General features: G+C 50.6%; 3 protein-coding genes and 2 non-coding genes across 17 annotated transcripts in view; 3 read left to right on the plus strand and 2 right to left on the minus strand.

Annotated features, from left to right (window-relative positions):
• The window catches only part of LRSAM1 (leucine rich repeat and sterile alpha motif containing 1), a 59211-nt gene extending 57546 nt beyond the window's left edge, over positions 1-1665 (minus strand). For 4 of the 13 annotated variants that reach the window (XM_043530648.1, XM_043530644.1, XM_043530649.1 and 1 more), the window contains exon 1: positions 1390-1623. The gene's annotated coding sequence lies outside the window, so the exon portion shown is untranslated. The other 9 variants (XM_043530643.1, XM_037880062.2, XM_043530642.1 and 6 more) reach the window with 6 other exon arrangements.
• A 269-nt stretch (positions 1666-1934) lies between these two features.
• On the plus strand, positions 1935-7090 carry RPL12 (ribosomal protein L12). The gene is made up of 7 exons (XM_037880067.2): positions 1935-2120; positions 2389-2462; positions 3478-3576; positions 4672-4753; positions 5565-5651; positions 6788-6900; positions 6993-7090. Exons 1-7 carry the CDS (start codon positions 2084-2086, stop codon positions 6996-6998), a joined length of 498 nt encoding a protein of 165 aa, XP_037735995.1. The 5' UTR covers positions 1935-2083; the 3' UTR covers positions 6999-7090.
• On the plus strand, positions 4178-4307 carry LOC114021268. The gene has a single exon (XR_003565898.1). It is a non-coding gene; the product is annotated as a small nucleolar RNA SNORA65 (small nucleolar RNA).
• Positions 5307-5434, plus strand: LOC114021267. The gene has a single exon (XR_003565897.1). It is a non-coding gene; the product is annotated as a small nucleolar RNA SNORA65 (small nucleolar RNA).
• Positions 7091-8125: 1035 nt separating the features above from the next.
• On the minus strand, positions 8126-15363 carry STPG3 (sperm-tail PG-rich repeat containing 3). Its single transcript, XM_037880000.1, has 7 exons — positions 15248-15363; positions 14301-14365; positions 12311-12454; positions 11889-11977; positions 11023-11140; positions 9909-10034; positions 8126-8259 (listed from the first exon to the last, which is right to left on the minus strand). The coding sequence occupies exons 1-7, from the start codon at positions 15361-15363 to the stop codon at positions 8126-8128; spliced, it is 792 nt and encodes a 263-aa protein (XP_037735928.1).
• Between the last annotated feature and the right edge of the window lie 2965 nt (positions 15364-18328).

Raw genomic sequence — 18328 nt, forward strand, 5'->3', positions numbered from 1 at the left:
GGGGATATGATAGAGGTCTATAAAATCATGACTGAATAAGGAACTGTTATTTACTCCTTCACATAACATAAGAGCCAGGAGTCATCCAATGAAATTAATTGGCAGCAGGTTTAAAACAAACAAAAGGAAGTACTTCTTCACACAACATACAGTCAACCTGTGGAATTTGTTGCCAGAGGATGTTGTGAAGGCCAAAACAACAACAGGATTCAAAAAGAACTAGATAAGTTCATGGAGGATACGTCCATCAATGGCTATTACCCAGGATGGTCAGAGATGCAACCCCATGCTCGGAGTGTTCCTACCCTCTGCCAGAAGTTGGGAGTGGATGACAGGGGATGAATCACTTGATTGCCCAATCTGTTCATTCCTTCTGAAGCACCTGGCACTGGCTACTGCTGGAAGACAGGATACTGGGCTGGATGGACCATTGGTCTGACCCAGTCTGGCCATTCTTATGTTCTTATTCCTCTCCAGTGCACAACCTGCTATCAGTTACTCCATTAGCTCAAGTGGCAGAGGTCTGTGTGGTGGATCTAAAGGTTCCAGCCACACTGATGACACATATGGGTGTCAATATGTCTTATACCATATGACCATGTAATTACAAGACTGTATGATGCATAAAAGCAAGGAGGCTGATTTAAGGTTGCACAAGCACTCTTTCATACAGTCCAAGGCCAGAAGGGACCATTGTGATTACCTAGTCTGACTTTCCGTACAACACAGAGCAGATGCCTGCCTCAAAATAATTCCTACAGCCGATCTTTCAGAAAAATAGCCAATCTTGATTTTAAAATGGTCAGCCATGGAGAATCCACCACAATCCTTGATAAATTGTTCCAGTGGTTAATTACCGTCCCTCACTGTTAAACATTTACGCCTTATTTCCAGTTTGAATACCGGCACTGCCTAACTCTGAGTCATGCCTGAACTTCAAACCTTAATAATGTTCCTGTCACAGGTTTCTGGGCGTACGTCACGTCACGCCGCTGACCAGGCGAAGCTGCACCTGCGATGTGCAAGCGGCGACCGTGCCAGCGGGATCCGAAGGCGCTGACGAGTCCCGAGCCGGCCACTCAACCCCGCGGAGGCAGGAAGGGGCCTCTCGCCAGGGCCGGGGCTGGCGGGCAGTTGGCGGGAGGGGAACGCCAGGCCCAGCCGCTCCGCTCCCCGCTCAGGCCGCGCGGCGGGCCGGGGCGAGGGCGGCCGCCGCAGCCCAGCGCGGAAACCCCGGGGCAGGGGGAGCCCCACGGGACCGGCAACCTCGCGGCGGGGCAGCCGGCCCGGCCGCCGGGACCCCGGGCAGCTACAGCCAGGGCCGGCGGGGAGCTCCGCCAACAGCCCCCGGCGGGCTCCCCTCACGCCCGACCTCGCCCCCCGACTCACCGCGCTCCGCTGTCACCGCAGGGACTTCCGGGCTCCCCGCCCCGCGGCTGCGGGGTCACATGACCTGGCCGCGCCGCCGCGGAGGCGAGGCCAGCGCGCCCCACTCTCCAGGCGCGGGAGCGGCGGGGGTGGAGCGGGCGGCGCTCGCACAGCAAGCCGCCCCGCGATCCGGAGTCCCAGGGACCTGCAGCTAGACGGGGATTCGTTACCGTGCGAGCTAGGCTGGGGGCTTTGCCCACCCCTAACATGGCGGCTAGCTCGCCTCTGGGGGCCTTGCCCACACACAACATGGCGGCCGGATCCCCCGCCCTCCTGGGGGCTCTTGCCCACCCCTAACATGGCGGCTAGCTCGCCTCTGCGGGCCTTGCCCACACACAACATGGCGGCCGGATCCCCCGCCCTCCTGGGGGCTTTGCCCACCCCTAACATGGCGGCTAGCTCGCCTCTGGGGGCCTTGCCCACACACAACATGGCGGCCGGATCCCCCGCCCTCCTGTGGGCTCTTGCCCACCCCTAACATGGCGGCTGGGTGTGGCTTGCATGTGTCTCGCGAGATCTCGGCTAGTATATGTTGCGCGACCGGAGGCAGCTCTGGTCTCTTGTACGCGCTGCCCTAGGCCGGGAGGTGGCGGGAGCTGCCTGAGTCTCGCGTCCCGGATCCGGATCCGGCTCCATCCGCCTCGGGCCCGCCGCCATGCCGCCCAAGTTCGACCCCAACGAGATCAAAGTCGGTACGTTGGTGCGGGGCGGCCCGTGAGGTGCCGGGCCTGGGGCCGCGGCGGCCGGGGAGCCCTGTGCCCGGGCGGGGGGCGGCCCCCTGCGCGGGGCGGCCTGGCGCGCTCTGCCTGCGGGTGCCCGGCCTGGGCGCCGAGCGCGCCGCGAGCCCCGATCGGCCGCTCTGCTCCCGGCGTCCCCTGCGCGGCTCAGGCCGGGCCCAGGGGCCTGGCAAGGCCCGCGGGCTGCGTGAGCGCCCTGACGCCTCTCTCGCTTTCTCCGCAGTGTTCCTGAGGTGCACCGGCGGGGAGGTCGGTGCCACTTCCGCTCTGGCGCCTAAAATCGGCCCGTTGGGTTTGGTGAGTGGCGCTGGGAGAGGGGTTGCTCTGTGTCGCTCGTGGTATTACACGACGCTTGGCAGATGCTGCTGAAATGTCTGTAACTGATGCCTGGATGGCTACGCTACTAAAGGGGTATGATTAGGGTGAAGTTACTTTAGTCTAAACGAGAGATTTTAGTCCTAACGTGAACCTCTGAAACCCCCCTACAGCATAGCCGTGAGCTGAAATCTAACCTTGTACCCTGAGCTCCAAGTGCGTGAGTCCTGCGCTAGACTGAGTCAGTTGCCTCTTTAAGTACAGGAATCCAGTGTACCCGCTTCCCGTTTAGATAGGAGCTCTCTTTACAGAGACTGCTAAGGCTGTAAACTGGTCAGTTGCTCAACATAAAAGGAGTTAGCTCTTCTAAAATGCTGTAGGTTTTGCCATGGATGTGAGTTTGCTCCTTGTGACTGGGCAGAGAGCAAACTTGCAAGAAATTGAATTTAGCGTTGTTTTTGTATAACTAGGCTATTGTATCTCTTTGGGTGTGGTGTGTGAACATGTTAGTGCACCTCCCTGGGTGTGAGGGGGGGCCCTGGTTTTGAGATGGGCTTTTTGAAAAGGGAGCGGGGGGGGTGGATTTAGCAAAATAGAAGGGCCACTGAAGGGAGTGAGAAGTGTGATCGGGCATGGGAAATGACTGAGGGTGGGAGTGGACTGGCGCAAATAGCCAGTTAGGGCAGAGGAAAAACTGCAGAAAGCTGTTTAATGTGTGTCCAGCAGTCCTCGCTGCCACTTACTCTGGGTTTGTGGCTCGCTTTGCTGAGGCATTGCTCTCTCCATGAGATTTCAGAGATACACAGAAGGGTTTGTATTTGCTCAATCAGTGAATTTAGCTGTTTGGGAAGAGGGGAATCTTTCAAATACAGCAATAAAAATAACTGCAGGTACAGGGCATGAAGTGTACAGCATAATACAGGAGTTCAAACGAATAAGTGTTGGAAATTCTCTCTGAAGAGAAAATAATCAATTAAATGCTTGTTCTTGCCTTCAGTCTCCCAAAAAGGTTGGTGATGACATCGCCAAGGCAACAGGTGACTGGAAGGGGCTGAGGATCACCGTGAAACTCACTATCCAGAACAGGCAAGCTCAGGTACTAAATGCCAGAAGGGATGGCTTGGTGGGAGAAGCGCCAGGTTTGAAACACCTGCGTTTGCTTGAACCACAAGTGTCAGTCCCGGCAGGGTTGACTCAGCCCTTCATCCTTCCGAGGTAGATAAAATGAGTTCCATGCAGTTTACTGTGTGGGGGTCTCCTGGACGAGACCTTAAAAACAAAGTCCTTCCTAATCTCTGTAGGCTCTGAAGAGCTGGGGTGTATCCAATGCCAGAACTGTCTCTGGTCCACCATCCAGAGGCAGCTGCATTTCAGTGTATAATTCAGGGCTGTCCAGGCTAAAGATGCTGTGTATGCCACTGTGCTCAGAAATAGTGGAGTGTGTCTGAATCAAGAGCAGGCATCAAACTGACTATCAGGGTTAATGACAATAGAATGGAGAGGAACAAATGAGTTCATCAGTCTGCCAGGGTTGGTATCGTATTGGTCTTGGAACCATGACAACACTTTATTAAGAGACTACTATAGGGGGAATCGTTGGCTGATACTGGAGATGGGGTGGAGAGCAAGTTTTTAGACCAGGGAAACGCTGTGCCAAACTGGAATATTCCAACTACTCTTCAGTATACTTGTAGCCACCCGCCACCATACCTGTCTTGTACTGAAGTGACTGGTGTACTCCAGTGGTGTGCTGAGAGGAATCCCCAGCTTAGGAAGCAGGGCTATTCTGTGTGTGGAGAGCTCTGTGCCGAAAGGCTGGGAACATTGAATCACACGTCTTCCCATAGAGAAGAATAGTAACAAGCATGTCGAGTACACACATGCATCCGATGAAGTGAGCTGTAGCTCACGAAAGCTCATGCTCAAATAAATTGGTTAGTCTCTAAGGTGCCACAAGTCCTCCTTTTCTTTTTGCGAATACAGACTAACACGGCTGTTACTCTGAAACAGGTGGGAGGGTGATCCCAATTATTTTCTAGTAAATACAATGCATTTAGGTTTATTACAATTCTGTGTGCATGTGAGTTGGAGGCTGTTAGCTCTTTCAAAGACTGATTTTTGTCAAGCATTCTGGATTTGCTTTCTGACCTCAGTATCTCCTAAAGAAAACATGTTCCCCTCCCCCATTCAGATCGAGGTTGTCCCTTCTGCCTCTGCCCTGATCATCAAAGCCCTCAAGGAGCCTCCTCGTGACAGGAAGAAGCAGAAGAACAGTAAGCTTTCTTTTTTGCTAACTTCCATTGGTCACTGGTGCTAAGTGGTGCAGCCAGCCCAGATCTAGCTGGCTGTCACTTAACTTGCCTACCTCCAGTTTACTCCTCTGCAAAATGGGAATATTTGCCAACCTTGTAGGGGATTGTGGGGCTTCATTAATGTTGTGAAGCACTTCACGATTCCAACCTGCAAGGCACAGAAGTACAATCCAAGATCTATCTGAAGGGGAAATTACTCCCTAAGATGCAGGGAATTGAAATGATTTGCCTGTGGATCATTGTACTTTTATGACCAGCTCCATAAAAAGTTCTCAAACTTTTGTATTGGTGACTGCTTTCACACAGCAAGCCTCTTGAGTGCGAACCCCCTTTACAAGTTAAAAACACATTTTTTTTATATTTAAAGCTATCATGAATGCTGGAGGCAAAGTGGGGTTTGGAGCTGACAGCTTGTGACCTCCACATACTAACCTCATGACCCCATGAGGTGTCATGACACCCAGTTTGAGAACCCCTGGAGTTTGTCTGATCTAAAACTTCAGTAAAACAGCCACCTGCCACTGTACCTGTCTAGTATGAAGTGCCTGGTACAATCCAGTGGTGAGCTGATAGAAAACACCAGCTTAGGAAACAGGGTTATTCTCTTCGTGGGTAACTCTGTGCCAAAGTCTGGGAACACCAGATGATAAACCAAGGAATGAGTGTGCTGCTATACTGTCCCCCTACCCTCTTCGCTCCCAGGGTTGAGATGTTGAACTGATTTGTTTGTTGCTCTTCAGAGGACTCACTGGTGTTTTGATTTTGTTCACAGTTAAACACAGTGGCAGTGTCAGCTTTGATGAGATAGTAAACATTGCACGCCAGATGAGGCACAGGTCCTTGGCCCGGGAGCTCTCTGGTAAGAGCAGTATGCTGCTAGGGGGTTACTAATGTGGTGGCTGCCATAGGCTGGTCTTGAGTGCCTGAACCAGCTCTGCCTTCTGAACTCAGATGGGCTGCAGAGCCCCTCATCCTGCTTGTCTACCCACTAGCTGGCCTACTCTGCAGCTCTGGGCTCCATGCCAGCAACCTCAGCCTCTGCTGTAGGTTTTCACTTATATTTCCTGGTGTGAATGGGTAGATTCATGAGCATGGACAGTCAAGCTGGCAGAGGCGGAACATGGCAGGACTTTTTTCCCCCCCCATACTCCTGACCCTGTCACAGTGCAGTCTGTTTCCAAAGCGGACAAGCCAGTCCCCTGCTGACAGATACCTGGGCATTAGCTAGCTTCCTAAACTACAATATAAATCCTCTTGAGTAGCTTCCATATCTGATTCAGTTTCTCAAGATACCTTAGTCTTAGAAATTGGTCACACCCGCTTAGTAACAGGCCTGTCTTACTGAGATACATTCAGCCAAGTCAGCTCTGAAAGGGGATACGAAGGAACTTGTGTATGTCCTTCTGGAAGGTCCCATGTACCTTCTTGTCCGTGCTGAAACATCAGTGACCTTTCTAGATCGACATACCCAGGAGACAATGTGCTGCACTGATGCAGGAGACCCAGGTTCCAGGATATGCTCATTATGCCCTCAGCAGTGAATCCTGCTAATGTACCTTGCAGACCTCTGGGGATGGAGGTTATAGCTTGTATAGGTAGAAAAATGGCATAGGGCAGTGATTTTCAACCTATGATCCATGGATCCCTGGGGGTCCCCAGACTATGCCTAAGATTTCCAAAGGGGTCTGCACCTCCATTAGAAATTTTTTTAGGGGTCACTGGACCCCAGGAGAGGAGCCTCCCATATAACACATGCCAAGCCTCCTTGCACCCATTCATCAAACAGTTCAGTATTTAACAGACTTCCACCAGGAGGGAGACATGCACAGGAATTAACGTGCTGTAGTACGTCACTGACCTGCTGCTACCAGCGTACCTAACAGGGACACTTTTCCCCCAATGGAAAAATCTGAACTCTGAAAGCAAGTCAGGCTTGGTCTGTGTCACATCACTGTGTTGTCAGGGGCGGTCTAACATGCAGTCTCTCTGTTACAGGAACTATTAAGGAGATTCTAGGAACTGCTCAGTCTGTTGGCTGCAATATTGATGGCAGACATCCTCATGATGTCATCGATGACATCAACAGTGGCACAATAGAATGCCCAGCTGTAAGTCTCAAACTTCAGTTGAAATTGACTAGCATCGTCTAAGAACAAAATATCTCTTTACTAATGGGAGGCTTGTTTTGTTTTTTCAACAGAGCTAAGGCAGAAGCCAAGAAGAACTCTCAACATGAAAGCTGATTGAGATTTTTTGTGACAATTAGGAAACCTCAATAAAACCTGCAGTTGAGTGAGAGTAGTCTGGTCATTTAAATACAGGATCCAGGTTGTCATCTGAAGGTGCAAAATGCTGGAATCTAAACACATGGTTGATTCCAGACAATCTGTATTCTTCCACATCAAGATTACAGGATTTTTTCCTGGTCACACACTGAACTAATATCTAGTACCTACACTAACAGTTTGTCCTTGAGACACCCCCTGCATTTTGGAATGGAGAAAACATGCTACAGAAATTGCCTCTCAACTCCTATCCCTCTTAAAACTTGCCATCATAAATAGATGTATTCCTTGTGAGCAGGTGGTTTATTCAGAATAGTAAATCTGTGCAAATCTTAATTTATGCTAGTGCTATGTGTACCTAACAGCTAGAAGAGCATAAATAACTGATATCTTTGCATGTGTAGGCTATGGAGGACTGCAGTCATGTCATAAAATGTAATACAGCCTGCAGGCAGATTGTTCAGGTGGCTAGCTTGAGCTAATGCATTTAAATTATGAAGTTTTCACCTGTGGTAGTGATGAAACAGGATACAGCATGATCTTGACATTACATGACTACCATCTTAAATGGAAATTTACTCCTGAACACCCAGCCGTGTTAAATATACTTAGACAAATCTGTTTTAATAGCAGGTAAAAAGTGAGTGCTCCCAAAGTCCTCTGCTTGAGCGTCTGTGAAGGCAGGCACCCTGGTTCTTAATGTGTAATAGGTACCTAGTCCAATTCAAAACTTCAATTTTCAAGGGTTTATTACTTGTAAATGTGTGTCTGGTCAACATTAGCATCCTCAATCTCTAACAGCAAAAGCTACCCATTATTACAGTACAGCTCCAAGCTTTGTAGGTGTACTGGGCTTGTACTTCTCTCTGAATAAACAGGTTGTTTCAGATCAGAATCCGTGTAGGGAGGAGACTTAGTAATAGAGTACACTGCATAATGAATCTTAGTCTGTGTTAACTTTGTGAGCCTCTTTAGATGAACACACTACATGGGCTGCTGTTAAGCAGATGGAAATTGAGCAAAGTTATTTGGTCTTTGCAGCTCCTGTTCAGAGAGTTGTGAAGGGCCCGGTTTCATGTCTCTTAGGTCTCCTGATGCCCTGGATGATGACACTTGGGCAGCTGGGCAAACGAGCTATGTGTCCCTTCTCAACATCATATGATCCTGGTCCTGGTGTGTTTCCTGAAAGGAAGAAAACCCAGCAGCTGGTACATCTTAAATTTGTGGACAATCTGCCCTTCTCTTGGTACTAAAAGGCTTCCTCTAAGAGTCTCTGCTCAGCATTTCATGTGGGGATAGACATTAGGATCCCACCACCCGTGGCTTTCCTAACTACATGTAAACAGGATCTTAGTGCTGTGTCCATGAATTACTAGCATGTGAAATGCATCCTGTGAGCTTTAAGATTTCACCTACTGCTGTAAAAACCAACTCCATAGTTGCTTCTGCTCCCCTTGATGTGTCTGGCAGGGTGGTTTAGGTGTATACAGACCTAATGAAATTCAGATGCTGTAGCCTGCATGTTTTCATTTAAATGTTCAAGCTACGAAGATCTCCTGGTGCAGGAGCCGAAGTGCCAGAATATGCAAACTACCCCTTCAGTGGAAAAGTACTAACTCAAACTGAACGTCTGGAGGCCTAGATTTCCAGAGTGTTTAAAATTGCCATTCTACAGTTAGGCTGGGTATCTGCAAATGACAATAGCCCCATACACGAATGGCAGGAACAGCAGTGGTTGTAAAACTTCTGAAACTGAGCATGCTCCTAGTGAGTTTTGCTTGTAACTGAAAACACAATGCAGCCTTTGGTGGTAACTTCTGAGCTAGAACCGCCTCTTCTCGCTGTAGTATGAAAATAAGGGATGTGCCCCTGGAAGGATTTACAATAGTGTGTGTGCAGTGCTATCATGATCACTTAAATATGAACACTAGTCAACTGCAGCTCAAAATGCTTTGCAGCTGTAACCTAGCAGATGTACTGCATCCCACCCTGGCTCACCTCTTCAGTTTACAAGGGGAAACTGAGTCAGACAGCTCAAGTGACTTATCCAAGCTGGCTGCTGAGGTGGTGTCAGCTGGGATTAGGACAGAGCAGTCCCTCTTTCTATCTCAGTCCCCCTTTTCAGGAGAGAAATTCCTGTGTTCGGTCAGATTTTCAAGGGGATGCTGAGCAATCCTAAAAACCTGGCTACTTCTTGAGGTACCTTGTAAATCTGAAAATTCTCTGGTCCTAATGCCAACTAAGGTCAGGTCTACACTTCACTTTAGATACTGTAGTAATGGGTGGGGGGAGGGTTGATTTTGTTTTTAAACCAGCACAGAACTAGCCCTAGTGCAGAAAAATTGGTCGTGACCCATAGTGAGAACCACTGTACTATGCCAAAGCTGCTTGTTTTGCTGTGGGTCCTTTCCCACATTGAATGGAACAGTGTTTCCCAATTCATACTGAGCTTTGACAAAATATGTGGCCCCCAAGTTGGCTGCTACCTGTTTTATCCTCAAAACAGAACTTCTACTTAATCCGTTTTTTCTGTCAGTGGTGTTTCACTATCACCCATGAGTGTGAAATTATCAGTGTCCTGCTTGACACAACCTACTCCCATGTTTTCAAGAATGGCATCTGTCTGCTCCATCCCTTCCCCTGAAAAATCTCAGAGGGGAAGAGAAATGGGAATATGGTAAGAAGAATAGGGGAGACAATTGCAATAACGCAGGGAATATGCAGAAAGTTAGTTGCTCTGTAGCAAACTGCTGCTTAGCTTGCACGGTGAAGTGTATATACAGCCAGAGAGTAATAGATTTAATTGCACAGGGCTTTGCTGTTTTTTTTACCTGAAGTGCCCCATTTATGAGTCCCCTGTGGCCGGTTTCTTATAGAGTAAGAAGGTGAGGTCTGCAACACCTGGAAATATGCTGGTGTTGTGTCATATTTATTTGGTGCTGGGTCAATTTGAGCATCTGGAAAAAGAAATGGGAAAGTATGATACCAAACTCGGGACTAAAACAAAACCTGGAGACACTTAGAAGAGACAGTGGTGTTGGGGTCTGCCCTATCATCTTGCTAACAGAATAAAATCAGGACCTAGGACCGTAGCTCCCATAATATACAGGTGTTGTGACTTTTCAACAACCAACTACACTGTGCAACCCTGTGTTCACATGTGGCTCTACAGCAACAAAGTGCTGTGTTTGAGCAAACAGATTTTTGGTTCGATGTGTATTTTACCTGCCTTGTCAAGTCACACCCCTGAGTGGGTGAAATTTTACAAGGCTGAGTAATGGTGAAGGAAAATAAAAAAAATACTTTGACCATGTCGTTTTAAGAGGTAAAATGCTAGCTCTTCTCTGTGTACATGGGGGACAGCTAGAGAGTTACAGAAGGATATAAACTATTAGAGGACAGTGCTGGGAAGCAGGCTTCATAGAATATCAGGGTTGGAAGGGACCTCAGTGGGTCATCTAGTCCAACCCCCTGCTCAAAGCAGGACCAATCCCCAACTAAATCATCCCAGCCAGGGCTTTGTCAAGCCTGACCTTAAAAACCTCTAAGGAAGGAGATTCCACCTTAAATGAGGCCTTGAACAACAGGGTACTGCTAATGCTGAGAGCTGCACTGAGATCAGCTAGACAGAAGAGAGGGACCCACCCATAGCAGTAAAGTGTAGGCCCTTAGCTGCCCCAAGAAGGGCACATGCAGGTCTGACAGCAGCCCAGAGAGCTGTGCTGGGGAAGATGGTCAGAGAGCTAAGAGGAGACTACCTTACTGGGCACAAGAACTTGGGAGGAGTCAGTGTTAATAGCAGAGCCATAACTGGGCATTTTAGCATCCAGGGTGAGAGCATATTTACACCCCATACTGCTTTTCTGTAATTTTTCTGCCCCCATGGCTTTGTGGGCGGCTGCTCTGCTCGCCCCACCCGGTTATGGCCCTGATCAGAACACTCACCTTTGCTGACAAGGCTGAATTTCCCCTTTCTCCCAATGCTGTAGCTCGGGTACCCTGGTCTGCTGGCCTGCCGGGGGCCCAGGGTCGAGGCCTGCGTGTAGTGGAATGGAGACGGCCACTACCAGAACAGAGTTAGTCTTATCAAAGCACAGTGCTAAGTAAAGTAACAGACATTACAGTGAAGGGCAGATCCCACTGCAGGAGCATCAGGGAGACTGGTGCACTGTGGGTCTACGGGGAAAGAGGGTCTGGAACACTCAGGGACTCCTCAGTTACCGGAAAGGCTGAGGTCATGGGTGGCTAAAGTGATGGCCAGCGTGATCGTTAGTGAAGAGGAGCAGTCTGGCTCCAGGCTGCTCCAGTTCTGCTAGGTCATCTAGAGCTCTTTAAATGCTGTGCCTACAGTGTCTCTCTTTGCCATCTGCTCCCCCTACTGCCTGAAGTGTCTTCCCCATGTGACTGTGCCATCCTGCTGGCCACATGATCAACTCAAGTCTGAGCCTTGTCCATCCCAGCCCTGCGCCTTGGGCAGTCATTTACACAAGTGTAAAACGCATGCAGAGTGGATGTAAAATGCTCCCAGCTCCCAAGGGCAAGCATTTTGCATTGGCTCTGCACTGCTGTGAATGGCTGCACAAGGTCCATGGCCATGCAATAATCTTTTTCCTCCACAATGGAGGCTCTTTGCACACAGGGGTGAGAAACACAGTCTATGCCATGGCGGCTCATTCGGTCTCAGATGCGCGGGCTGGTGGAGGACAGAGCCTGGGAGAATACCACCTCCTGTTTTTTCCAGTCTGAGCTCTGGGAGGGGGAGAGGAATTTGTAAAGATTCAACCAAAGAGAAATAAACAAGGATCACCTACATTGCTCTCTGTGTTAAAATCCGCCTTCCTGGTAAAGGGGCTTTTGCTCTGGAACCAGGACTTCTGCCAGGATCTGCGGCCTCCCCCCTCTGGAGAAAACAAACAGCAAAGGGTAAGTCTGGGGAGCTGCTCCCTTCACCCTGGAGCCCTTTGCTCCACCTATACAAGCACTTGGTAGGACGTAGGGAGAGCGGACTGAAATAACACATCCACCAGACAGACAGACACCTGAAGAGCCACAGCTGTGCAATTCACTACTCCCCGTCCCAGGGCAAAGAGTTAAACATACCAGTATTGTTTGGATTGGAGTAGGACGTAGCAGGCCCAGTCCTGGACCAGGACACCATGGTGCTAGGTGCTGTTCAGACACACACTGGGAGACATCTGGTCAGTGACTGAAAGCAGGTCAACCCACTGAGTACCTCTAGGGGGCGTCTTCCTCCCAAAGGTATAGGCTGGAGCACTGGTCTCCCTGCAGCTCCTGGTGGGTGGCGAGTAGGCAGCTGGCCCAGGGCTATCTACATTGATGACCAGAGGCGGGCGGCTATCCATTGCCTCTCTGTATCCTAGGAAAACAGCACAACATGGTGAAGGAGCCAAGCTCATTGGGGTAAAGGGCTGGCTGCATGGTCCATGCCCCATCTGTAAGTTACACGCTCCAGGGCTGGTCTGGAGCTGGCTGGGCTTTCAGGGGAAGCGCAGCTGCCAGCAGCCATCGTTTGTTCAGCACTGCCCCAGGTTCTCGCAATCGCCCCTGGGGTGGTTCAGCCCAAGCCAGTGCCCTGGCATGTGGGAGGTGGTTCTCGCACAGCGATGCTATGCCCTTCTAAGCACTATAGACCCACTCATGGCTACAGGAGCCCCCGAGCCCCTCTGCCAGCTGCCCTCAGCTGGACTCGGCAGCAGCACAAGGCGCTGGAGCTCAGTGCTAGCAAGAGCCTGGTGCTCCTGTGGGTGGAGGAAGAAGAGGCCAGCCCTGGCACTGGCTGGGGGAAGTCTGACCCAATGGTTGGTAAATACCAAGAACTAGAGCCCATCCCAGTGGGGTGGAGAGGAGAGTGGGAATAGATAACGTGGGGGGAGGGAGTGGAAGGGTGGGAGAAGAGGAGAGGCCTGTGGGGAAAGTGGGGGTATGGTTCCGTGAGGAGAGGGGTCCCCTGTGAGGAGAGGTGGGTGAAGATGGAGCTTGGCAGATCCTGGAGGAAGCAGGAGCTGGGCCAGGAAGGCAAAGGCTGGAATAGCCAGGCCTTCGGGTGTTTGCTGGGACATCCCCCGCTGAGCAGCTGCTCCGGGAGATGTACAGTAGGTGACCGGCGTAGGTTGGCCTTGCCTGATAGACCTTGTGCTCTGGGCACCCCCTGCTCTGGCGCAGTGGGTGGGCTCCTGGCACGGCTGTCTGCTGCTGGGTGCAGACACCTCCCTTGTGACCTCAGTGTATGTTTGGGCTGCTGGATCCTAGACCCAAACCACTGCGGCCTCCCCCGCCCTGACGTCCTTCCTCTCCGGGACTTGGGCTCTGTGCTCAAACATCAGGGACTCTTCTGTGGCGGAGGCCATGGGCCACCATGTCAGAGCCAGCTTCAGAGTGTTTTAGTGTGTGACTGTGGTTGCACTGGAACGTTGGGAGACGTTTCCTCCCCACACAGGGCTGGCTAATCCTGGGCTTTAGGAATCTAGCAGTGCTTCCTCCTGGGCCTTGGCCTTGAAAAGATGGGCATGCAAATGGGGAGCCTGGCTGTTTGTGCTGCTGCCAACCTTCCTCCCTCCCCTGCAACTGTGTGCTGCCAAGTGTTGCTCCCCAGACCCTAGTGAAAGCCCCCTTGGCGCACCTGCTCCTGGAGACCAGTAGGAACTGGAGATGAGCTTGGGGTGCTCAGATCCTGCATTTTGCCCTGTAACCATATCGAGTAGGGACCAAAATCTCAGCAGGGAAGGAGCCAGTCTCCATTGTCTCTTGCAGCCTGACTAATGCAGCCACCGACAGACCATGGCCACCCAGCACAGTGTACTCCTGCCTCCTTGGTATCCCAACAGGAGTAGGGCAGGGGATACATGGTTGGCAGCAGGGGAGAGACGGGTGACGGAAGGACGGGGGCTTTTGCCAGCCTGGCTGAGGGAAGAGAGGGCCCCGCTTCCCTGCAGCAGCCATTTATTAATAAATAAAAAGGATCAGTTGCTGGCCACAGTGTAAAGCATTTCACTGGGAAAACTCCCGGGAAAGCTTGTGCTGAAGAGAGTCTTGACATCCCTGCTGAGATTCTTGTCCCTACTAAATATGGCTACGGGGCAAAATGCCGGATCTGAGCACCCCAAGCACAGCTGAGCTAAGCAGTTTGAGCTCATCTCTGGTCCATAGCCCCGACCAAGGCAGGATTCCCCCTAGCCTAGGCCATCTGAGGCACTTGTACTTACTGCTGCCCTTCAGCACACTGATCTGCGGTAACAGAAGCGTGCTGGGTTCTCTATTCAGGCGACCCCTGCAAACAAGACACACATTGAGCGTCAGTCCCTCCCCATAGCCTTGGGCAGTGCTCAGCCCTCTCTGGGAGGAGCTGCCCCCATGACACACAGAAGTGGCAAGGTGGGTATTAAGGTACGGAGCTGACGCCAGCTTCAAATACAGATAAAATAGAATCATACCAGCTGTGTTCAAAGAGTGCGCCTTTGAGCATGTGGGGAGCAGCACAAACAGACTATAACAGGAATCAACAGGGACAGCACAAAAAACAGTAAAGAACTGGGTCTGTGCCCAGGCCCTGTGCACAGGGCCTGGCCTGGGATGTCGAGCTGGGGAGTGACAGAGCATGTAGTGCTGGTTTCAGGCAGTGGTAATCTTCCCCGCACCAGCCCTGAGATGAATCATGGAGCTCAGTCACCCGGGGATGCCGCTGGGATTGCAGACAAGGGTGCACATTGGGGTGGAAATAGCAGATTGAGGCTATGACTGGCGGCCACCAACCTTGCTGCTGCCCAGCCACTGAACAGCTGTCAGGTCGTGATGATGTTTGGTCGCTATCAGTCTGGACTTACTAAATCTGTGACCTGACTGTGGATGGCACAATGTCCCAGTGACATTCCCCTGAGCTCCTGGTGAACCAAAGGGAAGGGGGCTCTGACACTGCCATGGAGTTGTCCTGTTAGCGAATAGCTCAAATCTGACACCTGTGTTAACTCTTCAAACCTGAGCTCAGCATCAGAATCTCATGATTCTGTGGGCAGAATGAAAACCCTCAGATGGGGACCTCCAGAGCGTGTGACCAACCCTAAGGGCAGAACCCCTGCGCACACAGGAGCTGCCCCAGCAGATGGGAGGGCACCGAGAAAATCCCCCTTCTTTAAACACGCTTGCCCAGTGTTACCAGTGATACTGTGTGTGCTGCTTGTTGAGCAATGGTTTCCCATGTGGTTTCCAGTGCTGGTTGCCATTCATGTAGTATTGGGCCAAAAACTTGGTGAGTTTTTGCTGATATTCCATTTCTGCGACGGATTGCCCTTCTGTGTTGGCGGGGGGGACTGTCCTCCAGCCATTGGATGGAATAATAGCTCCCCTCTGTGTGACATCAGCAAGTCCCTGTATTCTGAAGATTTGTAGGTTCCATTCTCCCTTGTTGCAGCAGCCCTGGGGAGCTGGAACCACTCTGCTAGCCTTCCTGTGTGACCTTGTGGAAGGCACTTCCCCGCTCTGCTTTGGAGCCTGGCTAGACTAGGGGACTCTGCCCCAGCAGTTACATCAGTTTAAACCTCTAGTGTAGAGACACGGCACTAGTGCAAAGCAGGGCTCCTGCCAGAGAGACTTAGGGTACATACACTTTGCGATGTAAGCCCTGGCTCAGACCCAGAGGCAAACCCAAACCCCTGTTAGTTTATACGCAAATCTGTCTGACTTGGGACTGGGCCCAGAACTCCACAGGGGTGGAAGGGTCAAATCTGGTTCCCCTGAGGACTCGGGCCCAAATACCATAATTTTGCAGCGTGGACACAGCTTGGGCCCGGGGCAAGGCCCCCCAGACTCAGTCCCTGAGAGTGTGCTGACGCTGTTGTATTGTTTAGCCTCTCTATCCCAAAAGCGGTAAATGACTCCCAAGAAACGGAAGTGGCCCCTCTTGTTCTAGTACAGCAGCTCGGTGTTTAACCCTTTCATTTTATTCTGACTGATGAGCTGCAAACACATTGAACCTTCTCCTGTATTTGCAATGGCCACCACCAGAAGAAGTCCTTTGCCAAGCACATTGCTTCCAGGTCATGGGCGCACAGCCAGATTTTGGTGACTCTCTGGTGTGAGATGAGCAAAAAGCATGATTTTAACAAGGAATGACCATGTGTACCAAGAAATAGTGAAGAAGCTGGCAGCATTAGGAATCAGGAGTTTGGAGGCAGGCAGGGACAGACTCTAGAAGAGCAGAGAAGGATGGGAGCAAGGGCTGGACAGGAAGCGGGTCTGGTGCAGCTGTGGGGGTGGAATGCATTGAATATCCATCAGGGTGTTGTTACCACCAGGCTTAAATAGTGATCTGTTGGCCCTCCTATCCAATCAGGGAGCACAGTCACTGAGGCCATGTCTACCCTACAAACTCATGTTGACGCAAGTTATGTTGGCATAAAGCCACCACAGTTATTATGCGTGCATACTTGGCTCCTTGTGTCGGTGGTGTGTGTGCGTTTGTGTGTACTCACCAGGGATCTCTGTATCAATGCAGAGTGCGGTGAACCATGGGGAGGTATCCCACTGTGCAACCTACCACCATCCAGTGCACTGCCTTTTGGGAAGTTTTGGCAATGCATGGTGGCAATGAAATGAGTCACATGAGTGACTGGAAGCATGGGCATCAACTTCCTAGTTTTCAACGGTTGCCATCCCATAACGTCATCTGTATCCCACAATTTTTGCATCTTTTTAAAAAATCCCACAAACCTGTGCGGCCCTCCTTGCTGTCTGCCAGCTCTAAGAAAAGCATGGAGCCTGTACAACTCTGCAACATCGTCCTAAGCATTGCAAGCACTGGGTGCAGGATCCTGGAGTATTTGCAGAGCTGCAAGAAGAACCAAATCAGTGGAGGACATGACAATTCCTTGCAGGACAGATTGCTGTGGGACAGCAAAAACCAATTCATGGTTGTTTGTGGCATTCATGGAGCAGCTGCCGATGGCGGAGCGCCACTTCTAAACCTGAAAAACGAGCACTGACTGGTGGGACTGCATGGTCATGCAGACTTGGGATGACAAGCAGTGGCTGCAGAACTTTTGTATGTGCAAGGCAACACTGCTGGATCTGCGCACTGAGCTGGCTGCAACCCTCCAGCACAGGGATACCAAAAGGAGAGCTGTACTGACAGTGGAGAAGTGAGTTGCCACCATGCATATCCCTATTTGGCAGCAGTCCACCTTGCTGCAGAGTACATCAACAGAAAGGGCTACATTTCTATGGTTATGCAAGCATTGGTAGATCACCAGCTCAGCAGGTGCAGAGCGACAGTCAAATGTGCTTTTGGTCATCTGAAGGGTCACTGGTGTCGTTTACTCATGGGATTGGACCTCAGTGGGAAAAATATCCCCATGGTTATAGCTGCCTGCTGTGCCCTGCATAATATCTGTGAAGCAAAGGGGGGAAAACTTTCTGTTGGGGGGTGGAGGTGGCGCAGCTGTATGCTGAGTTTGAACAGCCAGACACAAGGGTAATTAGAAGAGCTCAATGCGGAGCTGTATGGCTCAGGGAGGCTTTGAAAGACCATTTTAACAGTGAGCCATAGTAATGCATTTTGTTATACTGTGCTCTACCTGGTCCTGCTCTTTTGTGGCCTCTTAGGAATTGGGTGGTGATTGCTGTACAGGTAGGAGTATAAGATTGTCAATACATCTGTTACTTTTGTTTATGAATGATCCTATGAATTGTGTTACACTGTGCAGTAACAAGCAATTGGTTGCTTTCAGACCTGTTAAGCAATTGATAGCAGGTGCTGCAAACTAAAAGATAAGTTACATTTTAAATAGACCATTTGTAACAGAATTCAGTGCAAAAAAGAAACCATGACATTATATTTTAAAACAAATATATTTTAAACTTACTAAAATTTAACAAATAAAAAGAAGAGAACCTATGAAGGGGAAAGAACATTCCAGTCCATTTTAGCTACACCTACACCATCCGTGGCTTTCACAGGTCAGTGTATGTGAAGCTGTGATAGTCTTTAATGTCCCCCAGGATGGAGTTGAAGGGATAGTGCAGCGGCCCCTGATGCCATGTGGAATGCTGGAGGGGATAGAGGGATGTCCTGATATTGAGCTCTCAATGGGCTGCAGAGGGAGGCGAGCCTGGATCAAGCACAGTCTACAGCAGAGGTCAGCAACCTATGGCACGCTTGCTAAAGGTGGCATGCGAGCTGATTTTCAGTGGCATTCTGTTGCCGGCTTGGGGTCCCAGCTGCCCGTCCCGCTCAGCCTGC

This window comes from Chelonia mydas, chromosome 16 (assembly GCF_015237465.2).
Source record: "Chelonia mydas isolate rCheMyd1 chromosome 16, rCheMyd1.pri.v2, whole genome shotgun sequence".
NCBI classification, from domain to species: domain Eukaryota; kingdom Metazoa; phylum Chordata; order Testudines; family Cheloniidae; genus Chelonia; species Chelonia mydas.

What these genes read in the sequence shown, in the direction of transcription:
- RPL12 (XM_037880067.2), top strand. Translation starts at nt 2,084, where the DNA reads ATGCCGCCCAAGTTCGACCCCAACGAGATCAAAGTCG. An exon ending in CCCCAACGAGATCAAAGTCG is followed by an intron (nt 2,121 to 2,388) that starts GTACGTTGGTGC and finishes CTTTCTCCGCAG; the next exon opens with TGTTCCTGAGGTGCACCGGC. An exon ending in AAATCGGCCCGTTGGGTTTG is followed by an intron (nt 2,463 to 3,477) that starts GTGAGTGGCGCT and finishes TCTTGCCTTCAG; the next exon opens with TCTCCCAAAAAGGTTGGTGA.
- STPG3 (XM_037880000.1), bottom strand. Translation starts at nt 15,363, where the DNA reads ATGGAATATCAGCAAAAACTCACCAAGTTTTTGGCCCAATACTACATG. An exon ending in GAGGAAGACGCCCCCTAGAG is followed by an intron (nt 11,978 to 12,310) that starts GTACTCAGTGGG and finishes TGTTTTCTCCAG; the next exon opens with AGGGGGGAGGCCGCAGATCC. An exon ending in ATTTTAACACAGAGAGCAAT is followed by an intron (nt 11,141 to 11,888) that starts GTAGGTGATCCT and finishes CTGTTCTGGTAG; the next exon opens with TGGCCGTCTCCATTCCACTA.